General features: G+C 44.3%; 1 protein-coding gene across 1 annotated transcript; it reads left to right on the forward strand.

Moving 5' to 3' along the window:
- Positions 1-499: 499 nt before the first annotated feature.
- LOC138754823 (uncharacterized) lies at positions 500-18,780 on the forward strand. The gene is made up of 4 exons (XM_069919689.1): positions 500-695; positions 3,721-3,805; positions 5,784-5,910; positions 13,024-18,780. The coding sequence occupies exon 4, from the start codon at positions 13,092-13,094 to the stop codon at positions 16,713-16,715; it is 3,624 nt and encodes a 1,207-aa protein (XP_069775790.1). The 5' UTR covers positions 500-695; positions 3,721-3,805; positions 5,784-5,910; positions 13,024-13,091; the 3' UTR covers positions 16,716-18,780.
- The last annotated feature ends 583 nt before the right edge of the window (positions 18,781-19,363 follow it).

Consider the following 19,363-nt stretch of genomic DNA (forward strand, 5'->3'; position numbering starts at 1 on the left):
CTGTGCGTATGATTGTGTGTGTGTGTGTGTGTGTGTGTGTGTGTGTGTGTACGTATACTTGAGTGTGCGCATCTGTGCTTGTGTGTGCAAGCTTGGGTGTGTATGTGTGTGTGCATGTGGATGTTTGGGTGTGTTTGTGTGTGCAGGACTGTGGATGTGTGTGTCTGTGTATTTTGACATGGTCAAACTAAAATCTGTACAAATCACCTTGAATGAAATTTGCAATAAGAACTTCAATCACATGGGTATTGCTTGTTGACATTTTTGAAACGGGAAAATAAAAGGAAAAGGTGTCCTTGTCCCAAACATTATGGAGGGCATATATAGAATTACAATGTGCTACATTAACCTGAACGATCCTTTGCGTGTTCGGGTGAACACGCCTCTGCACCTTATGGTATGCGTGACAAGGTACATCCTTTGTGATCTCTTTTGTGTTTTGATGTCTATTTCGATAATTCTCGGAATGTTCCTACCAGTAGAAAAACCATCCCTTGAGGAGGAGGGCACCGCCGCAGTTGGGACACAGGTCTCCTGCAGGTATTACCGCATGCGTTGCACTCAGACTCAACTCTCGTATCGGCCGAGACGAACCTCCGCGCTGCAGCTCCAGGGGCTCAGCCAACGCAGCGAGGCCATTCGTACCATCGGTAACGAGGCAGCCCTTCCGCTCCAGACAGGCGCTTCATCTCCTCGTGAGTGAAACAGACTGTGTTCATGCGAGTGTGGATCTAGGTGTGTGTGGGTGGGTGAGTGTGTGTGTGAGAGACCGTGTGTGCTTGAGAGTGTGTGTATGTTGTTCGGGTTTGTGTAGGTCCCACAGGTTAAGAACCAGACCAGAATGCAGGTACAAAGCATGCGTTTATTTCAGGGATGGAAATGAGACAACAGGGTCGATATGTCAAGCAAACTTCTGCAAATACACAATACGCAGGGGGTAAATATACACTTTCGGATGATGAGGGGAAACCGACAGAAACTGATGAAGTTACAAGAGCATGCACAATCAAAAATCAGATCAAGGTGATATTACGTGCCCCCACCCCTTGACCGGTAAGGACATGCAGACTCATCCTAACCCAGTGCAGGAGGTGATACTTACATGCCACGAGGAGTCCAAAGAGACAAAACGAAGGGGCACATGGTCCTTTATAGTTCTGGGGGGCAAAGCTGGGAGACCAATCATATGGGTCAGTGTGGGCCCCATTGGTTGCTGTGGCCAATGGCTCGAAGCCAAGTGCAGGGGCTCAGCAGGGGTGAAGTGAGATGATACACTTGGGCGGGTTGCCTGGACTGCAGCACCTGGTGATTTAGATGGGCCAATAATAAGTATCACCTTGATGGCTTGGGGGTGAGTCTTTAACCTTGACTGGCAGGTAGTGTATCCTCTGAACCGGAGCGCAGCAGCGCCACCCGGTGGTGGACGCTGCCTCTCCATTACAGTGTGTGAGTGAAGGAGTGTGTGTGTGAGAGAGAGAATGTTCATCAGTGTGGGGTGCAGAGAATATCTTCAATTAATGAATTATATTTATCTGGGTCATTCGGTGGGTTTGATAGTGGGTGAGCTGAACAAACGTGTTCATTAAACAAAGTTAAAAAATTGTTGTTAACTCACTTTACTTCTGTATATTTGCTGCTGTGAGGGATTTTAAAAAGGGAATGAAGTCAGGGAACGTACAAATGTCCAGTGAATCCCACGCAGTAACAGAGAACGTGCAACACCAGAGATCAAGATCCAAGCGCAGCGGTTAACGTGGCTTCATCACCTTGCCATCAGTTCAAATATGGTGCTGTGTCCACCTTCCCCACCCCGGTGATCTGCATGGATTTTGTCCAAGGAGTCAATTGGGTGGCCCAGGTTTTGTGGGGCTGTGAGACCTTTCACCATGTTTGTATCATTGTGTTTCAAAAGGCACACTGGGGCTGCAACTGAATACCATCTGTTGGAAGGAACTCGGAGGGAGATTGGTCAGCTTTTGGAGCCTCGCCCTGACTGGAACTGAGACTGGAGGAGGCAAGGTTAGGCAGGGTAGGACAGGGCAGAGGTTAGCGAACGAGGGCAAGGATGAAACATGATGGACAGTGGCAGTAGGCCAGTGCACAAAAAGTGCTTGAGAAACTCAGCAGGTCATGCAGCGTCTATGCGAAGTGAAGGGCAGACAACCATTCAGGCTGGAATCTGAGCTCAAGGTGTGAGCAGCCACCTGGATAAAAAGTTTGGGGGTGGGGTTTGAGGAGAGGGGCAACGGGCTAAGAGAGGTGCACAGGTCAATAGACAAGAGGTCACAGGTGGATATGGGTGAGAGGGCAGAAGAAAAAAAAAGAGATGATGGGGAGGGGATAGTTCTGAATGGAGAGGGAGGGTGGGGATGTAGTGGAAAGAAGATAGAGGGGTGGAGAGGGGCTGAACAAAATCTCCAATTTCTTTTCCAGAAAGCAACATTTTTGAAAAAAAATATTGACACATTCTTCTTTATATTAGATAAACCAAAATTTCAATAGAGAAAACTATAATACCGGTATTAATGTAGTTTTCCCGAGTTTATCCGATGATATAATTCTATTTCTGTATCAGCCTGTCTGTCTCCGTAAAAATATACCTGCATGTAGAAGTAGATTTCAGAATCGGACAGCAGTGGAGGCTGTCTCCTACTGTCCCTAGTGCATCATTCTGGAATGAAGTTTGTGAAACAGGACTTGAGGTCTCCAGTCAGTCGACAGATTTATCCCAGAGGATTGAAAGAAATTGTGGAAGTGTTTGTAGTCTCCTGTGTTATGACGCAGACTAGCAGCAATAGTAATTCACCAAGAGACTATTGTGTTTCTTTTTAAACAATATATTTATTAATAACTATTAATAATATAACGTTATTTAAACTTAACCCCAACTATGCTTTTATGTGTGTGTGTGTGTGTGTGTGTGTGTGTGTGTGTGTGTGTGTGTGTGTGTGTGATACCCAAACCATTCGCTTAGGCACAATTCTGGAAAATCATTCCCAAAGTTCAGCCTTACAAATCCAGTGTTGAAACTCAGACTTTTAAACTGATGCTCAGAAGTGATTAGGAAGAAAGTGGGAGAGAATTAATGATCAGGCTGCTCAAACTCACAAATCCTTGTTGAATTGCTTCCATAATGGTTGTCACAACTCCCCTTTTCCTTGTGTAGAGGAAACAAAATGTATGACTTCCACTTGCTTCCAAAACCCAAGCATGGGTCAGTCAAAGTGACCATTACAATGGTAACAATCCAATGCAGGAATTCTCCTGATTCCTTTAACCAGATAGGGATCAATCAAAATGGCCATTTCAATGGTTTTGGTGGTTCAAATTCTCTCCCCTGACAGGGAGAATTATCTGAATTATCCATTTCACATGAAGTCATACCACCTCTGTGTTCCACTCACATGATTCACTCACCACCTGTTTTCCTGGATAATCATTGTTCTTTCTCTTCTTTCACAGTATAAACTTTGTTTACTTGACAGTGTCATTCAGTCTCACCACAAATGTTAATGTATGCAGCCTGTATAAGCCCTTAAAATGACACTCACACTAAATGAAACGTGAACATTAATATCTGCGAGAATCTTGAATCTATGTTCACTGAGGATATGGAAGATGATGACTGCTCTCTGTTGGTGTAATGACAGTTACTACCCTTGTTTGATTCTTTTTGAGGTCTGATGTTATATGAGGTCTATTTTCATGTTTCCCAAAAAGACTCGACAAACAAAACTGATGAACAGAACAGAAATAGCACTGGCTTGACCGCATACCAGGCTGGTATACCAAGCATCTGCACCAGGTAGGAATCACCTCCTCCTGCAGGTCCCACACCTGCATTGGGGGGAAGCTCCAGGGTCTACCGAAAGCACATGAGAGCTCCTAGGTCTGGTGTCTTTGTCACAATCATGAGGTTCAGAGTCTGACCTGAGGGCTGACAGAGGAGGAGCGGGCCTCAAGCAAGAGCAGATGGAGGCTTCATTTCTCTGTGAGTGTAACTGACTTACATCCCAGGGATATGTTGTATGGGAGTGTTGACCCAGGTGTGTGTGTGTGTGCGCGTGCGCATGTGTGTCAGGGTTTACCTCTCTCTCTCTCTTTCACCCACTCACTATCTCTTTCTCCCTCCCTCCCTCTCTCTATCCATTCCTCCTTCCCTCTCTCCTACCCTCTGTCTGCCTGCCTCCCTGTCTGTCTCTCTGTCTCCCTCTCAGTTTCCCTTTTCTCTCTGTCTCCCTCTGTCTCTTCCCCTCTCTGCTTTCCTCCCTCTCTTTCATGCTGTCTCTCTTTTGATTTTTCTTATAAAAATATTGTTATTGATTTTAATAAAGAACCTTATACAAACAAAAAAGTACAACTCAATAAGATTATATGGACAGTTACACAAACTAAGCTATTCTGTATAACACTAACATATGTAAATTGTAAAAAATCGTTATCTATAATTCACATTCTAAATAGTATCTACTAAAAAAAACTAATAATGCATAAAATAAAAAAAAGCAAAGAAAACATGAGAAAAACTTGAACTCCATATCTAACCGTGTTGCCAGATGCTTTATATGATTGGTATTAAAAGAAAAACAAAGGTTTAAAAATTAATATGAGAATGTGGAAAAGATACAAGTCGGACAATTGAATTATATTGGAGTGAAATTATAAAGCAAGAGAGTGAGTCATAAATGACCAGCTTTCTGATGCAGTTTTTCAGTTGATGAATCGTTTCTGCTTAATTTGATTATTCCACTTGTAGGTGTCACAGAGCCATCCAGGTCGACGCAACATGCCCATACCAACCAAAACATCTCACCCAGATGACCCACCTGCAAGCGTTTTGCCCATATCCATATTAATCCATCATACCCATGTATCTGTCCAATTCGTACATTGCAATAGTGCCTTCCTCAACCACTTCCTCCATATATCCACTGCATTCTTGTAATAAAAAAGTTACCCCTCAGATTCCTGTTAAATCTCTCCCCCCCACCCCTCACCTTAAACCCATGCCCTCTGGTTACTGCTTCCTCTATTCTGTGTTCAGCCAATGCATTCCTCCCACAATTGGGCTTGGGTTCCCTCTTTGACATCACCCTTCATCCACCTGTGCCCCAAGGAATAAGGCTGTAGCCTGCCCAACAGGGTGGGGGGAAGGGGGGGTTACAGAGGGGCCAAATGCAGGACTCATGTGGGTGAGACATTTTGGTCTGCATGCACAGTTGGGCAGAAGGGCCTATTTCCATACAGTATAATTATGACTCTATTTTGATTTTGTGCCCCACTCATGCACTGACATATCTGTCCATGGCCTCGTGTACTGTCAAACCAAGTCTACCCATCAACTCATGGAGCAACACCTAATATTCAATCTGACATCCAACTGGGTGTCATTAACATCAACGGGTCTGGTTTCTGCTAACCTACTCCACATTTTCCCTCTCTTCCCCATCTCTCTCCTCCACCCCTTCCCTCTCCATTCACAGAGTCATCCCCCCCCCCCCGTTAGCTGGTGTGCCCTCCCTGCGGAACCATGCTCCTCCCCTGCCCCTTCCCCCACCATCTTGTTCTGCTTATATTTTGCTCATGCCTTGATGAAGGGTTCAAGCCCAAAGCTTTGGTTCTGTCTCTATATCTTTGCATTGTTTAACCTGCTGAGTTTCTCCACCAATGTGTCAGTCACAGTGTCTGCAGACTTTTGTGTTTGACTCCTTCCATTTGAGACATACTGCTTGACGCGTATCACTGAATTCACAGTTTATATTTCACCACATCTTCTCTTCCAGGTCACTGGTGTTTCCTGTCTCCTAACCCTTGCTGCAGCAATGGGCGAGATCCTGCAACTGGCCGCTCTGGGTCGCCCATTACAGTTGGGAATGCTGTACGACTGCCGGTCAGACACTCTGATCCCAGGTACTGGAATGTCACAGTGGAACAGCTGTGTTAATGTCAGCGTACCAATCTCATGTCAGGGTGGACAAGATGTTACAAGATCAAACCAGCAACCACAAAGAAGGCATATCACACAGGGGTAAAGATGAACGATTACTTTATTAACAAAAAATTCACCAAACTTTAATTCAAAATCCCCCCTTTTATAACAATGCCCACTGGTTACTATGTAAATTTATATAACAGTGTAAAACTAATAAATTCCCCAGCCTAAATATAACATATGTAATTAAAGTCTAAGTTATATTTCTAACCAGCCCACAGAAAAACTTAGAACACACAAAACTTCAATCTCAAAAGAAGCAAAGATCATAAACAAAATTCAGTTTGTTTGGTAAACTGAAGCCAAAAGATCTTTGAGAGAGAGAGAGAGAGAGAGAGAGAGAGAGAGAGAGGGGGGGGGGAGAGGGGAGGTTGTCTTGTGTTGCTGCAGAGAGAGGAACCATGGGCTTGGTCCGGATCCTTCTGACTGCCTTCGGAATGTTCATCCCTTTTAAATGCCCAACATTCTAAACTGTCCTCCAGACCATAACTCATGGGCCTCCTTCCACTCCACAGCACCACCACCCGGTGGTGGTTTATTGTTCAAGTCCAGAAATTTTTAGATAATTTTCTGCATATGCTCAGCCCGTCTCCCACTCTCTCAGCAGTCCACCTTCACCTTGGGTCTCTAAGGCAAAGTGTCACTTTTCAACACAAAACCACACAACACAGAATTCTGTGACATTCTGTCCCTCCAAATTCTAAGCTAGTGAAAGAGTTGCATTGATGCTGTGAGTCATTCTTTAATTTAGAGATACAACACAATGACAGGCCCTTCTGGTATGCATGCCTGCACTGCCCACCTGCCTCATTAACCTTCTAAACCCATATGTCTTTGAAATGTGGGACAAAACCAGAGCACCTCAACCCAACTGAAGTTTGTCACCTCCTTCTTTGACAGAGAAAAGTCTTCATGGGTAAAATTGGAGTTGCATCAGGTTGGTGAGAGGATAGCAGAAAACTTTATATATAAATGGAATTCTAAATTATTATCTGACCCTAAAGAATCCCCTCCTATTAAAGCATATAATTACAATATACAATAAAATTAATGGTCAAATTGGGGACAAGGGGTGGGGAGGGGGAATCTTTCACCCAAAATGCCCCTGGCTCAAAATATGTTCATTCCATTAACGATTAATAATAAAATCCTGGACACTCAGTCCCAGAGAGGGGGTCAAGTGTATTGAGGATTGTTATGGGCTGGGACAATTTATGACATTTGAGCACATTAGGAATAAATATGGAGTTTAAAATACATCTTTTTGTCCTGCTATCTTCAGTTAAGATCTTATTTAAGGGACAAATTAGGTCCAGCACTGACCTTACCACAGGGTAGCGAAATAGAGACTCTGGTTCGAAAGGGGATCACAAAAACATATATTTCAAAAATGTATTCCTTACTTCAGGTGAAAACCCATAAACAAGGGCTTGATAAATCAAGACAAAGGTGGGAATCAGATTTGGGTCTAGAAATTGATCCATTTTGCTGGTCTGACTTATGTCGGGACCGCATGATTTACACGATTGATGTAAGATATTGGCTAGTGCAATAAAACTTCTTCCATCAGCTATACCTTACTCCACAAAAGTTACATAAATTCATATTGGAAATAATCAGACCAATGATTTTGATTGGTCAAGAAATAAGTGCATTCAACCTGGTCATGCCCTAAAGAGAGGCCTTTCTGGGAAGATTTGGGTAATCTGGGAAAAACAAATCTTCGATACCCTTAGGCATCTGAATTATTTTTATTGGGGAATTTAGAAGATGTAAGATCTAAAATGAGGCTGTCGAAATATCAATTAAAATTCGTTAAGATCGCTTTAGCAGTGGCCAGGAAATGCATAGCAGTTACTTAGAAATCTGATTCCCAACGAAGTTTAGCCCGCTGGAAGATAGAAATGCATCATTGTGTTTCCCAAGAGAAGATCATCTAGAACCTCAGAAACAGGAGTGATGTATTTTCAAGAATATGGAATTCATACCTAAGGTACCTCAGGGTAAATCTTTAACAATTCCCCCCTCATATCAAGGACCCTCGATAAGTCAGATTATTTGTCCCTTGTCGGGAGTAGTGTTTATCCGAGGTGAAGCCGTGAAGCTTCTCCATGCAGCTGGCTGCCGGTAGAGATGTCACACGGGGACATTGTCTACCCAGGCCAGTCACAGCTATCCAATATGCGGGGATCTCAGGGTTCTGCTGTTGTGATTTGGCAAGGGCCACGTAGTCTACCCCTTGGGACAGGGCGTGTATCGACTTGATCGCTGGGCAAGACAGAGATTCAGTTACCATGTTGCTTTTGCCCGTGATGGGCTGAATGCCTGTGGTAAATTCGGACACGTAGGACAAGCAGCTCTGTTGTCGGGCCGACCAAGGATCTGATACCTTATGGAAGGTGATGGTCAGCGGCTTGTGATTGGTGAAGATCTTGAATTGCCGGTCTTCCAAAAAGTAACGGAGATGTCTTACCGCTAGGTACAGTGCCAATAGCTCTCAATCAAAAGTGCTGCATTTGGTGGGGGTGGGGGGGGGTGGTGGTTGAGATGCTTGCTGAAAAAGGCCAGGGGTTGCCACTGGCCTTCAAAGAGCTGTTCCAGCTGTGCTGCAGGTGTCGATTATCAGGGCAGTAGATGCCTCCAGTCTGGGGTGGACCAGGTGGGTGGCATTGGCCAGTGCATCCTTGGCATTGTGGAACGCCCTGGAAAACTCATCATCCCAAGTAATGTCTTTTGACTTGCCTGTCATCATCACGAAGAGGGGGTGCATGTTGCATGCCACTGCCGTTATGAACCTGTGGTAAAAGTTTATCACACCAGCAAATTCCTGTAGCCCTTTTACTGTGCATAGCTTGGCAAAGTGCCAGACCACCTCGACCTTCTCAGGGAGGAGAGTAGCCCTGTGTCTGTTAATCCTGTGCCGCAGGAAGTCGATGGTGTCTGGACCGAATTGACATTTTTTGAGGTTGCTCGACAGCCCGAACTCACTCAAGTGGGTGCATAGTTGTCTCAGGTGGGCAGTGTGGTCCTTGAGGCTGTGGCTGGCAATGAGGATATCATCCAAATAAATGAAAACAAATGGGAGGTCCCAGCCCACTGCGTCCATCAGCCACTGGAAAGTTTGTGCCGTGTTCTTTAGTCCAAAGGGCATGCAGAGGAATTCAAAAAGCCAAATTGCAGTCTTGGGGGTGAACTTGGATTTGGTGGTAACCCCCAGATGAGGTCCATCTTGGAGAACACCCATGCCCCGTGCAGGTTGGTGGCAAAGTCCTGGATGTGGGGAATGGGATACCTGTCGGGTGTAGTGGCCTTGTTGAGGCAATAATGGTCTCCACATGGTCTCCAACCCTCTGCTGATTAGGGCACGATTTGGAGGGGGGTGGGAGGCCCAGGGTCTGTCGGAGTGTCGCACAATCCCCAGGTCCTCCATTTTCTTAAATCTCCTTCACTCGAGATGAAGGGTTTGGGGGAAGTCGATGTTGATATCAGATAATATCAAAAAAGTCAATGTTAATATCAGATAGAATAGGTTATTCTTTGGTCAACGAGTCAATCTAACAACACGGATTTGGGAAACTCAGCTCACCTACTTGTCCGCAGAGTTAATAATTCTCATGTTGTGGTGATGGCCTTCAGCACTGACACTGACACTGGGAAACTGGTCTGCATGGCAGTCATTTTGAATTGTGTCCAGGTCCCTACACAGAACCGCAGTGACTCACCACCTTCCCACGGGAGAATATTTCAGAGATACTGACCATAACTCTGAGAGGCTCAATGTAGAAATGGAAATGGATGAAGATTGTCTGGGCTTTATGTCCTTGATTGGGGCCAGACTGATTTCAACATCAAAAGGCATCCACCTGGCAAAAATGCATTGAGAGCATTTATTTTTCGATAAGTGTGCATTAGAGAAGTGGGATTCATTCTGAAACTCTTCCTTTCAACTTCACACCTGTGAATAATTATTATCTGTCTCCATTTTGTATTTCTTGCCTTTTTAAAATTTAATTGAGTAGACTATTTCAGCTGCTGTGTTGACAAATTGCCTGTTTGGCTGCATTTCAGTGCACATGGTACAATGGACAATGTATATCTCAGTAAATCCATTACACTGGACCACAAATTGTTTTTCTAAAGGTTCCCCGTGCAGGTTGAAAAGGGCCCTCGATAATTTTCGGAGCCCTTTTTAACCAATGCTCCTCGTGAATCTCATCCATAGTAGAAAGGGATCTTTTTGATGTTTTGACGATCCCATGTACTGATTTCCATAGCTACTGTACGGTCCGTACCACACAATCATGCACCCAGCCAGGACACCCTCAATTGTGCCCCTGTATAATGTTGTTCACTCAACTCAAATTCAAATACAGTATTTTGGAATATTGCTTATCCAAGAAGTGGATGATCGGAAAACAAGGAAGAAAATTGGGCAGACAATTGAAAATGGGAATGGGGAGGAAACATTAAAGAATATTGGAAGTGTGGAGGTATGTATTGAAAAAGTACTAAGGTGGGCGAAGAGAGGCACAAATATTTCCGGTGTACAATGTGAAGAAAAATTAAAGGTTTTTGTAAATGTGTTAAAGGGCAAGAAATCTCCTGGTGCCTGCCACATTGACCACCGCCAGTGGGCTGATATCGCCTCAAACCGTGCATTTTGGCGCCTCACAGTTTGGCGGGCAGCAACCTCCTTTGAAGAAGACCGCAGAGCCCACAAAAGACAAAGGAGGAAAAACCCAACACCCAACCCCAACCAGCCAATTTTCCCTTGCAATCGCTGCTACCATGATTGCCTGTCCCACATCGGACTTGTCAGCCACAAACGAGCCTGCAGCTGACGTGGACATTACCCCTCCATAAATCTTCGTCCGCGAAGCCAAGCCAAAGAAAGAAAGAAAAGAAAGGGCAAGGAAGGGGGAGATCAAACTCTTTCCATCGGGTCAGAGGATGCAGAGCCTTCTTCAGTGAACATTTCTTGCTCATGAGAACATTATTGGAGAATACAGGGAGATGACAGTGACATCTAAAGCATTTTAATATTAAAAAGAGATCAGGTGTCACATTGGTCTGAGGTGCATATATCCCTAGGGTCTGAGATGGAAGACAAATAGGAGAGCATTGGGATTTTCCATCGGCTCCACATGTTGTTCTGGAATCAACAGATCTGGCAACAATCATTTGGCCTGATCTTGGAAAGTGAGAAGCAAGTTGATGGAAAAGTGGGAAAAACATCCTTACATTATGAGGTCAGAAGTGCAAATGTTCACTGAATATTGCCCAGTGTTTGATTCCACACACAACTCCTGAAGAGCAGGGCGTTGACAATATGACTGGACAATAAATATTTGCTTCCTGAACACTTATGGCTGTATTTGATGTAATGGTAGTGATCACGTGTGCATGGTCACTAGCAAGGCCTTAAGGATTATTGCTCCTGTTTGATTAGACTTGGCTGCCAGCAGGGGGCTGACACAGAAGAAGAGACTGTAGTATGTAAGATCTGAAATGGAGGCTTGCAGCCTTATGACCTGCCTCATAGGCTGTTTACAACAACTTTAAAGTAAAGAACCTTTTCCTTCATCCATGTGTTGACTAAGAAAACACACATATGAATACAAGATGAAACACTCATCACGAAAATCACCTTTCAATTTTCCCATTACATACTGTATTTTTTGTATGTAACTTATTTTTGTGATTTCTAACATAGGTTAATTCTACTAGCACATTACACTAAAAAGGTGTTTTGGTCCGTGCACGTATGCCTGGGCAGGCACTCAGTGCAGGAGCTATGCAAATATTGTCTGAGGCCTGGGCAGGCTTAGTCAGGATAGATGCAGGCAGGCTATAAAAGCACCTCACACATACAAATGTGCGTTGCATGATGTAGATTGAACACATTTTCAATGGTGGGTGAACTTAACAATAGCATTTATTGTCTTCAGGAAGATTCAATACATCAGAAATGTCTTGTCAAGGTTACGTTTGTGGCGAGTATACGCTTCTTTTCTTTTCTTTGTCTTGGCTTCGCGGACGAAGATTTATGGAGGGGCAAATGTCTGCGTCAGCTGCAGGCTCATTTGTGGCTGACAAGTCCGATGCGGGACAGGCAGACACGGTTGCAGAGGTTGCAGGGGAAAATTTGTTGGTTGGGGTTGGGTGTTGGGTTTTTCCTCCTTTGCCTTTTGTCAGTGAGGTGGGCTCTGCGGTCTTCTTCAAAGGAGGTTGCTGCTTGCCAAACTGTGAGGCGCCAAGATGCACGGTTTGAGGCGTTATCAGCCCACTGGCGGTGGTCCATGTGGCAGGCACCAAGAGATTTCTTTAGGCAGTCCTTGTACCTTTTCTTTGGTGCACCTCCGTCATGGTGGCCAGTGGAGAGCTCGCCATATAACACGATCTTGGGAAGGCGATGGTCCTCCATTCCGGAGACATGACCTACCCAGCGCAGTTGGATCTTCAACAGTGTGGATTCGATGCTGTCGGCCTCTGCCATCTCGAGTACTTCGATGAACCAAGAACCAAGCCATACGCTTAAGGCTCAAAGATACAGCATGACTGCACTTTTTAAGAAGGCCTAGGAGCTCTACTTCATTTATAATCTTGATGACAAAAACATTTGTTGTGCAACTTGTGGCAGTTGCAGGTGTGGCTCACAGTTGACGTCAGGGCCATAAATTCAATAAAAGTTAATTTAATGTTTCTCCAACTTCCTAGTCATGGAGCAAATCTGATATTATCTTTGTTCATCTTGAAGTTGTCCAAAATAATCCTCAATTTTTATCAGGAAGCAAACCTTTCGAAAAACATTGTTGTCCACTATATTCAGGTGATCAGTGGCAAGTGGAATACATGGTTAAAATAGGGTTCAGAAATTGCAGTTGGAATGAGGTAGGTGAGCAGTGGTTGTATCACTCATTTAAGCTTTAGAGTATTGGTACTTCCAGCCTCTGCAGAATATGAATGCATTGTTCAATTTGATTAATTCCGCACAATGTTGTAACTTTGGAAATTGGCATTTTATTTTGTAGGTGTCACCTTGTGGGACATTGAGACACTGAAAAAGAATCTTAATAGTCAAGATTAGCCCAGCACGGAGATGCACATCATTGCATCTGACTCCATGGAGGAGAAAGCCAATGCGCTCAGCGTGTCGGGATCATTGAAAGCGAGTTTCCTGGGTGGGTTAGTGGAGGTGAAAGGATCCGCAAAATATCTCAGTGACACAAAGAGATCAACACGACAGGCCCGAGTTACCCTTCAGTACAAAGCGACAACCAGGTTTGACCAACTGACCATGAGTCATTTGGGGAGGCAGAATATCACCTACCCGAGTGTGTTTGATGAGGGGTCGGCAACTCATGTGGTTACAGCCGTGTTGTACGGGGCGCATGCGTTCTTTGTGTTTGATCAAATGACTCCTTCAATGGAGAACCTACGGGTTATTCAGCATAACTTAGAAACAGCAGTGAAATATCTCCCTAAGATTGCGATTGAAGGTGAGACCTCCTGGAAATGGATAGAAGAACAAAGACCTAAGGCTGAGAAATTTAGTTGTACCTTTTATGGGGATTTCTCACTGAAGAACAATCCCACCACATTCCAAGAGGCCATCAATATATACACAAGCCTCCCAAGTTTACTGGGGTCAGGTGGAGAGCATTCAGTGCCCATAACAGTCTGGCTCTATCCTCTCAATAAACTGGACTCGAAAGCCGTCCAGTTGGTGAGGGAGATAAGTGTTGGATTGGTCAATCGCTGCCAGGACGCTCTGGAACAACTCAGCGAGGCAGTGATGAGGTGCAACGATCTGATGAAAGACAACGTCGCCATTCAGTTTCCTGAGATCGGGGACAGGATACTGCAGTTCCGGGAGATGTGTCTGGAATACAAACTGGTTTTCCAGAAGACTTTAGCCAGAGTTTTTCCATCCATTCGGGGAGGTGGGCATGAAGAAGGGTCACTGGCGGATATTCTGAAGAACAAGGAACAGTCACCATTCAGACAGCAGTCCCTGACCACATGGCTGGATGACAAGGAACAGGAGATGATGTTAGTTGGGAATTTTCTCAGCATGTTGAAAGGTATACCTGTTGTGAAATCAAGGAGAGCTTTTCAGGAAGTGTTAATGGATCAATCAATAGACCTCGTGGTCTGCCTCATGTTTACAACCTTGCAACAGGAGGATTTCTATCTGTCAGAGGCAGCTGCCTACCTCCAATCTCACACAGCTCAGACAATGCAGGCACCAATGCCGGCTGAAGGAACCCATGCAACAGGACCCACCGAGCAGTGGTTTCACTCACCATCTGTAACCCAGAAGATGAGGGAGCAGGCTCGACTGTTCCTGGACTTTGCAACAGCCAACAGAGCAGATGGAAAACTGAAATTCCTTGTTGCTTCTGTGCAGGGTGAGAGCAACACGGGAGCTTCCATTTACCTGTACAAGGGCGGGTGTGTGAGGAGCCGATGCTTTGAACCCCCGTCACAGCCGGAGAGACCTACGGCTGTTGGAATAACCCACGACTCCATGACACTGCAGTTGCAGCCTCCCAGATATGGTGCTGGCGAGATTGTGGGTTACAAGGTGGAGTACCGCAGTAGGCAGCAGGAGGAATGGACATCTCTCTTTACACCTGGGCTATCCCAGACCTTCACAGTATCTGGGTTACAGCCACACCAGGAGTATCAATTCCAATACAGAGCAGTCACTAAGGTCGGGGTCAGCAAGGCGAGTGATAGTGAATGGGTCGCTACATGTCCTACAAGCCCACCTGGTAAACCTGTCTTCCAGGATTGTTCACCGATCGCCAGCTTGTCTTGGGATGTCCCAAGTCAGACTGGAGCTGATGTTAAAATCGTTCAGTACAAAATTGAATGGAGAGAGGACACGACAGCTTTATCCCACATGGGGGGTGGATTGTGTGAGGTGTGGACAACAGACAGCCAACATCACTATAACTTAAAGGGACTGAAGCCAGATGTCACGTACAGAGTCAGAGTGTCTGCTCACTGTGGAGAAGCAGGGTCCAGTGAAGCAAGTGAAGAGGTTATAATAAAAATAAATAATGCACCAAACAGAATAGCCCACAAGTTTCTCAGCGATGCTCTATTAATATTTAAAGGAAACCCTTCCATTCACAAGCTGAACATAAACTTGGAAGTGTTCGATCAGTCTAAGCACCTGGTGAAATGCTCCTTCGGGAACCTCAGCACAAAACGCAGTGCAAAGTCAATTATGGTTCTGGGAGCAACAGGGTCAGGAAAGACGACCCTCATCAATGGGATGGTCAACTACATCTTGGGCGTGGAATGGGAAGACAACTTTAGATACAAATTAATACAGGAAGCGATGGGAAAATCACAGGCTGAAAGTCAGACATCCTCAGTCACTGCCTACGAACTCCACCATCAAGTAGGATTTAACATCGACTACTCTCTGACCATCATTGACACGCCAGGGTTCGGAGACACCAGAGGGATAAGCCGAGATCAGTTCATTACTGAACAGATCCGAGAGTTCTTCACCTCCCCAAAGGGTATCGATCAGATCGACGCCGTGTGTTTTGTGGCTCAAGCCTCACTACCCCGCCTCACTCCCACACAGAAGTATGTCTTCGATGCGATTCTTTCTATTTTTGGCAAAGATATCGCCCAGAACATTCTCATCCTGGTGACATTCGCAGACGGGCAGAGTCCCCCCATTCTGGAGGCCTTGAAGGCAGCCAACATTCCCTGTCCCATAGACAAAAATGGTTCACTTCTGCACTTCAAGTTCAACAATTCTGCGATTTATGCCCAGCGTCCAGGCTCTGGAAACTCTGCCGACCAGGACAACTCGGATGACAGTGGGGCAGAGGACGACGATAACTTTGGTGCAATGTTCTGGAAGATGGGAACAAGCAGCATGAAGAAATTCTTCAGTGCTCTGAACAAAATGGAATCGAGAAGTTTATGTCTGACGAAAGAGGTTCTGAGGGAACGTCAGCAGCTGGAGGCTGCAGTGGAGGGGTTGCAGATGAAAATCCAACTCGGGTTGAGCAAAATAGAGGAACTCCGGAAAACTCAAGAGGCCCTGAAGCAACACCAGGCAGAGATGGATGCAAATAAAGACTTTGAGTATATCGTTGACACTCCCGTTCAGGTGAAGAAGTCTACTGGCGTGAATGGTTCATATGGAAATAACTGTAAAAGATGTCAGTTCACCTGCCACTACCCCTGTGAATACGCTGTGACAAATTATTGGTGTGCAGTGATGGACTGGTGGGGATACTGCAAAATCTGCCCTAATAAATGTTCCTCGAGGGACCATCAGAAGGAACAATGCAAGATTGTCTCTGAAACAAGGAAAACAACGAAGACGTATGAGAAATTGAAAGCAAAGTACGAGAAAGCCCATGGAGAGAAGATGACACAGCAGAACATGAAGGTGATCCTGGAGCAGGAGTTTGACGAGGTCCAGGATTCTGTGCTGAAATTGGTTCAGCAATTATCACAGAGCATCAGAAGGCTTGACGAAATCGCCTTGCGACCAAGCCCGTTATCTACCCCGGCCTACATTGACCTCTTGATCGAGTCTGAGAAAGATGAGGCGAGGCGCGGGTGGGAGGGTCGGGTCCGGGCACTGAAGACAGTCAAGGAACGGGCGAAATTAGCAGACAACTTCGCCAACTTGGGTGAACTGTTACCGGAGCAGAAAAGGATCCAAGTCGAGAGAAAATGATTTTTTTTAGAAAATAATTGAGCACTTCCACTTAATAGCTGTCAAACATTCCACCTGGGGGAGGGAGCAGAAGCGTCACTCAGTCACGAAATTAATAATTGCAAGACTCAAAAGTGCTGGAGAAATCTCAGCAGGTCACGCAGGTCGGGGCGTGGCAAGATGGCTACAAGAAAGACTTGTGTTCCACGTTTCCCCAGCTGGATTATTAAATACCTGACTTTAAAAAGTATAAAAGTGGTTAAAAATAATATTTATATTTCTTTGAACAACAGTGATTCATCATGGCTACTAATGTGAAAAAATCTAAAACTCAATTTAGAAGAAATGACCATATAAAAGTATAGACGTTCTGAGGCCTACCTGCACAACTGAATCCACAGAGTCGTTGTTGGGAGTCTCCAAACCCCAGAGGATTCCTGCCCATTCCAGTTTGACTTCGGAGCCGATCCTGCCATCCCAAGATGGCGCCGGCACTTCGATGAGTTCAACCGTAGCCGACCCGCATGCACATAAAGCCATGCACGTGGGTGGCCTGGCTGACAAAGGGGCTCATGAGCCCACGACATTGCTGGGTGGCCTGGGGATGCACAGTGTAGAGTCGGAGGACGCCCCTGCGCGTGCAGCAGTTCTGCCAGGCATGCGCGGAGCATCCCAGGTTCAGGACCTTTTGGAAAATGTGGGGGCTGTGGGGGAGCCCGAGCGCCAGTGCGCTGACGAGGCCGGGGTGCCAGCATCGGGTGTCCAGACCTGCCACCGCAGTCAGAGGACCTATGGTGGCTGAAGGTGAAGAAGAATTTACCTTTTTGGAATTTGCCCAAGAGGAGGAGCCTGTACTTATAGAAAGTTGACCTCAAAAAGTGGTTATGGAATCTGGATTAGACCCAGTGTTCACTGTTTTGGAAGGGATTACTTTTCAAATGGATAATATGTCAAAACAAATGTCAACTCAAATAACCCAAATATGAAAATAAAAATGAATACTTTGTGTGAAGAAATGTCAACTATGAAACAAGAAATGACTGTAGTTAAGAGTGATATTAACAGATGTATAAAATCTGTTGATATTGTACAAGATAATTTTTTTTAAATTGAAACAGCTTTTTCTGAATTTCAAAATCAAGTGGAACGCAATAAAGAAAAAATGGAAAAAGTGGAAGGTTCTTTTGTCGATTGGGGGATTCAAAGAAGGGATTTATTGAAGAAGATTGATTCTTTGGAAAATCAAAGCTGGAGAAATAATGTGAAAATAGTTGGTCTTCCAGAGGACTTTGAAGATTCTTTTAAACATTGGGTAAAGAGTTTTTTCCTGAAGGTTTGGAACTGGATCGGGCCCATAGAGCGTAGAGGAAAAAACCACTTCCTGGACAAACACCAAGGGAGGTCTTGATTCGTTGTTTGAAGTATCAAGATAGAGAAATGATTTTACGAATGGCGGTACAGAAAGCACCACAGAGTCAATTCCTGCCGATGATTCAAAACAATAGAGGGTTTTTTAGGTTATTAGAAGATGACGGGAATTTAATTTGGCTAAAGATGTCTTTTGGTGAAAAGACTATAAATTTGCTTTTCATTATCCTGCAATTTTGAATGTTTTTTCATAGAAACTTTCAATCTCAATTTTTTGAGAATGATCATGATGCCTTGGTTTTTGCTAATTCATTGCCAGAATTGCGAAGAAATGTGCGGTCTTCACCGTTGTCTCCTAAGAGGAGGGTAAATGGGAATGGGAATGGGTTTGGAAAAAATGGAAAGAAAGAAGAGCTGACACGAAGTCTTCTTGACATTGAAGATCTGGAACAATCATTGGGCTTGGAAACATTGGGTTGAATGTATTTACTATATTTGATTGTTTTTAATTATGAATATATATCTGGCTGGGGGGGGGGTGGTGGATGCCACTGAAGGCTTTGTGAGCCCCTTTGTCGTTCAACTATCTGACCATTCATTAATATTTTTTTCTTGTGAAAATTCAGAAGTAGTATGTTCGTCGTATAAATGGAGGTTTAATGCAATGTTATTGGAAAAAAAACAGTTTGTTACTTTTATTAAAGAGCATATCTCTTTATTTTTGTCTGAGAATATTAATTCTGTGGATAGTCATTTTGTAGTATGGAATGCATTAAAAGCTTATTTGAAGGGACAGGTTATTAGTTATTCTACGAAAGTTAAGAAACAATTTATGGCAGAAAGTTTAATGTTGGAAAATCAGATTGCTGAGTTAGAGAAAGACTTTCAGAAGGATGTGACTGAAGATAAAAATGCTGCATTAGCAAAATTGAAATTACATTATAATACTTCACAAACATCAGTTTGAGTGTTTAATTAATCGAACTAAACAACGTTATTATGAGTTGGGAGAAAGAGCTCATAAGGTACTTGCTTGGCAACTGAAAGCTGAACAGGCACCTCGGACTATTAATACAATCAAAAAGAATTCAATAATTACCTATAACCTCAGGAAGTTAATGACAGTTTTATTCATTTTTATCAAAAATTATATATTTCTAAAGGGAAGCGGGATAATGGTTCTATTGAATCTTATTTATTTAAATTGAGGTTACCGGTATTAGATGAGAAAGATATCCAGGAATTGGAATCTCCGTTTACAGATTTTGAAATTAAGGAAGCTATACAGGAAATGTCAAATG

This window comes from Narcine bancroftii, chromosome 2 (genome assembly GCF_036971445.1).
Source record: "Narcine bancroftii isolate sNarBan1 chromosome 2, sNarBan1.hap1, whole genome shotgun sequence".
NCBI lineage: Eukaryota > Metazoa > Chordata > Chondrichthyes > Torpediniformes > Narcinidae > Narcine > Narcine bancroftii.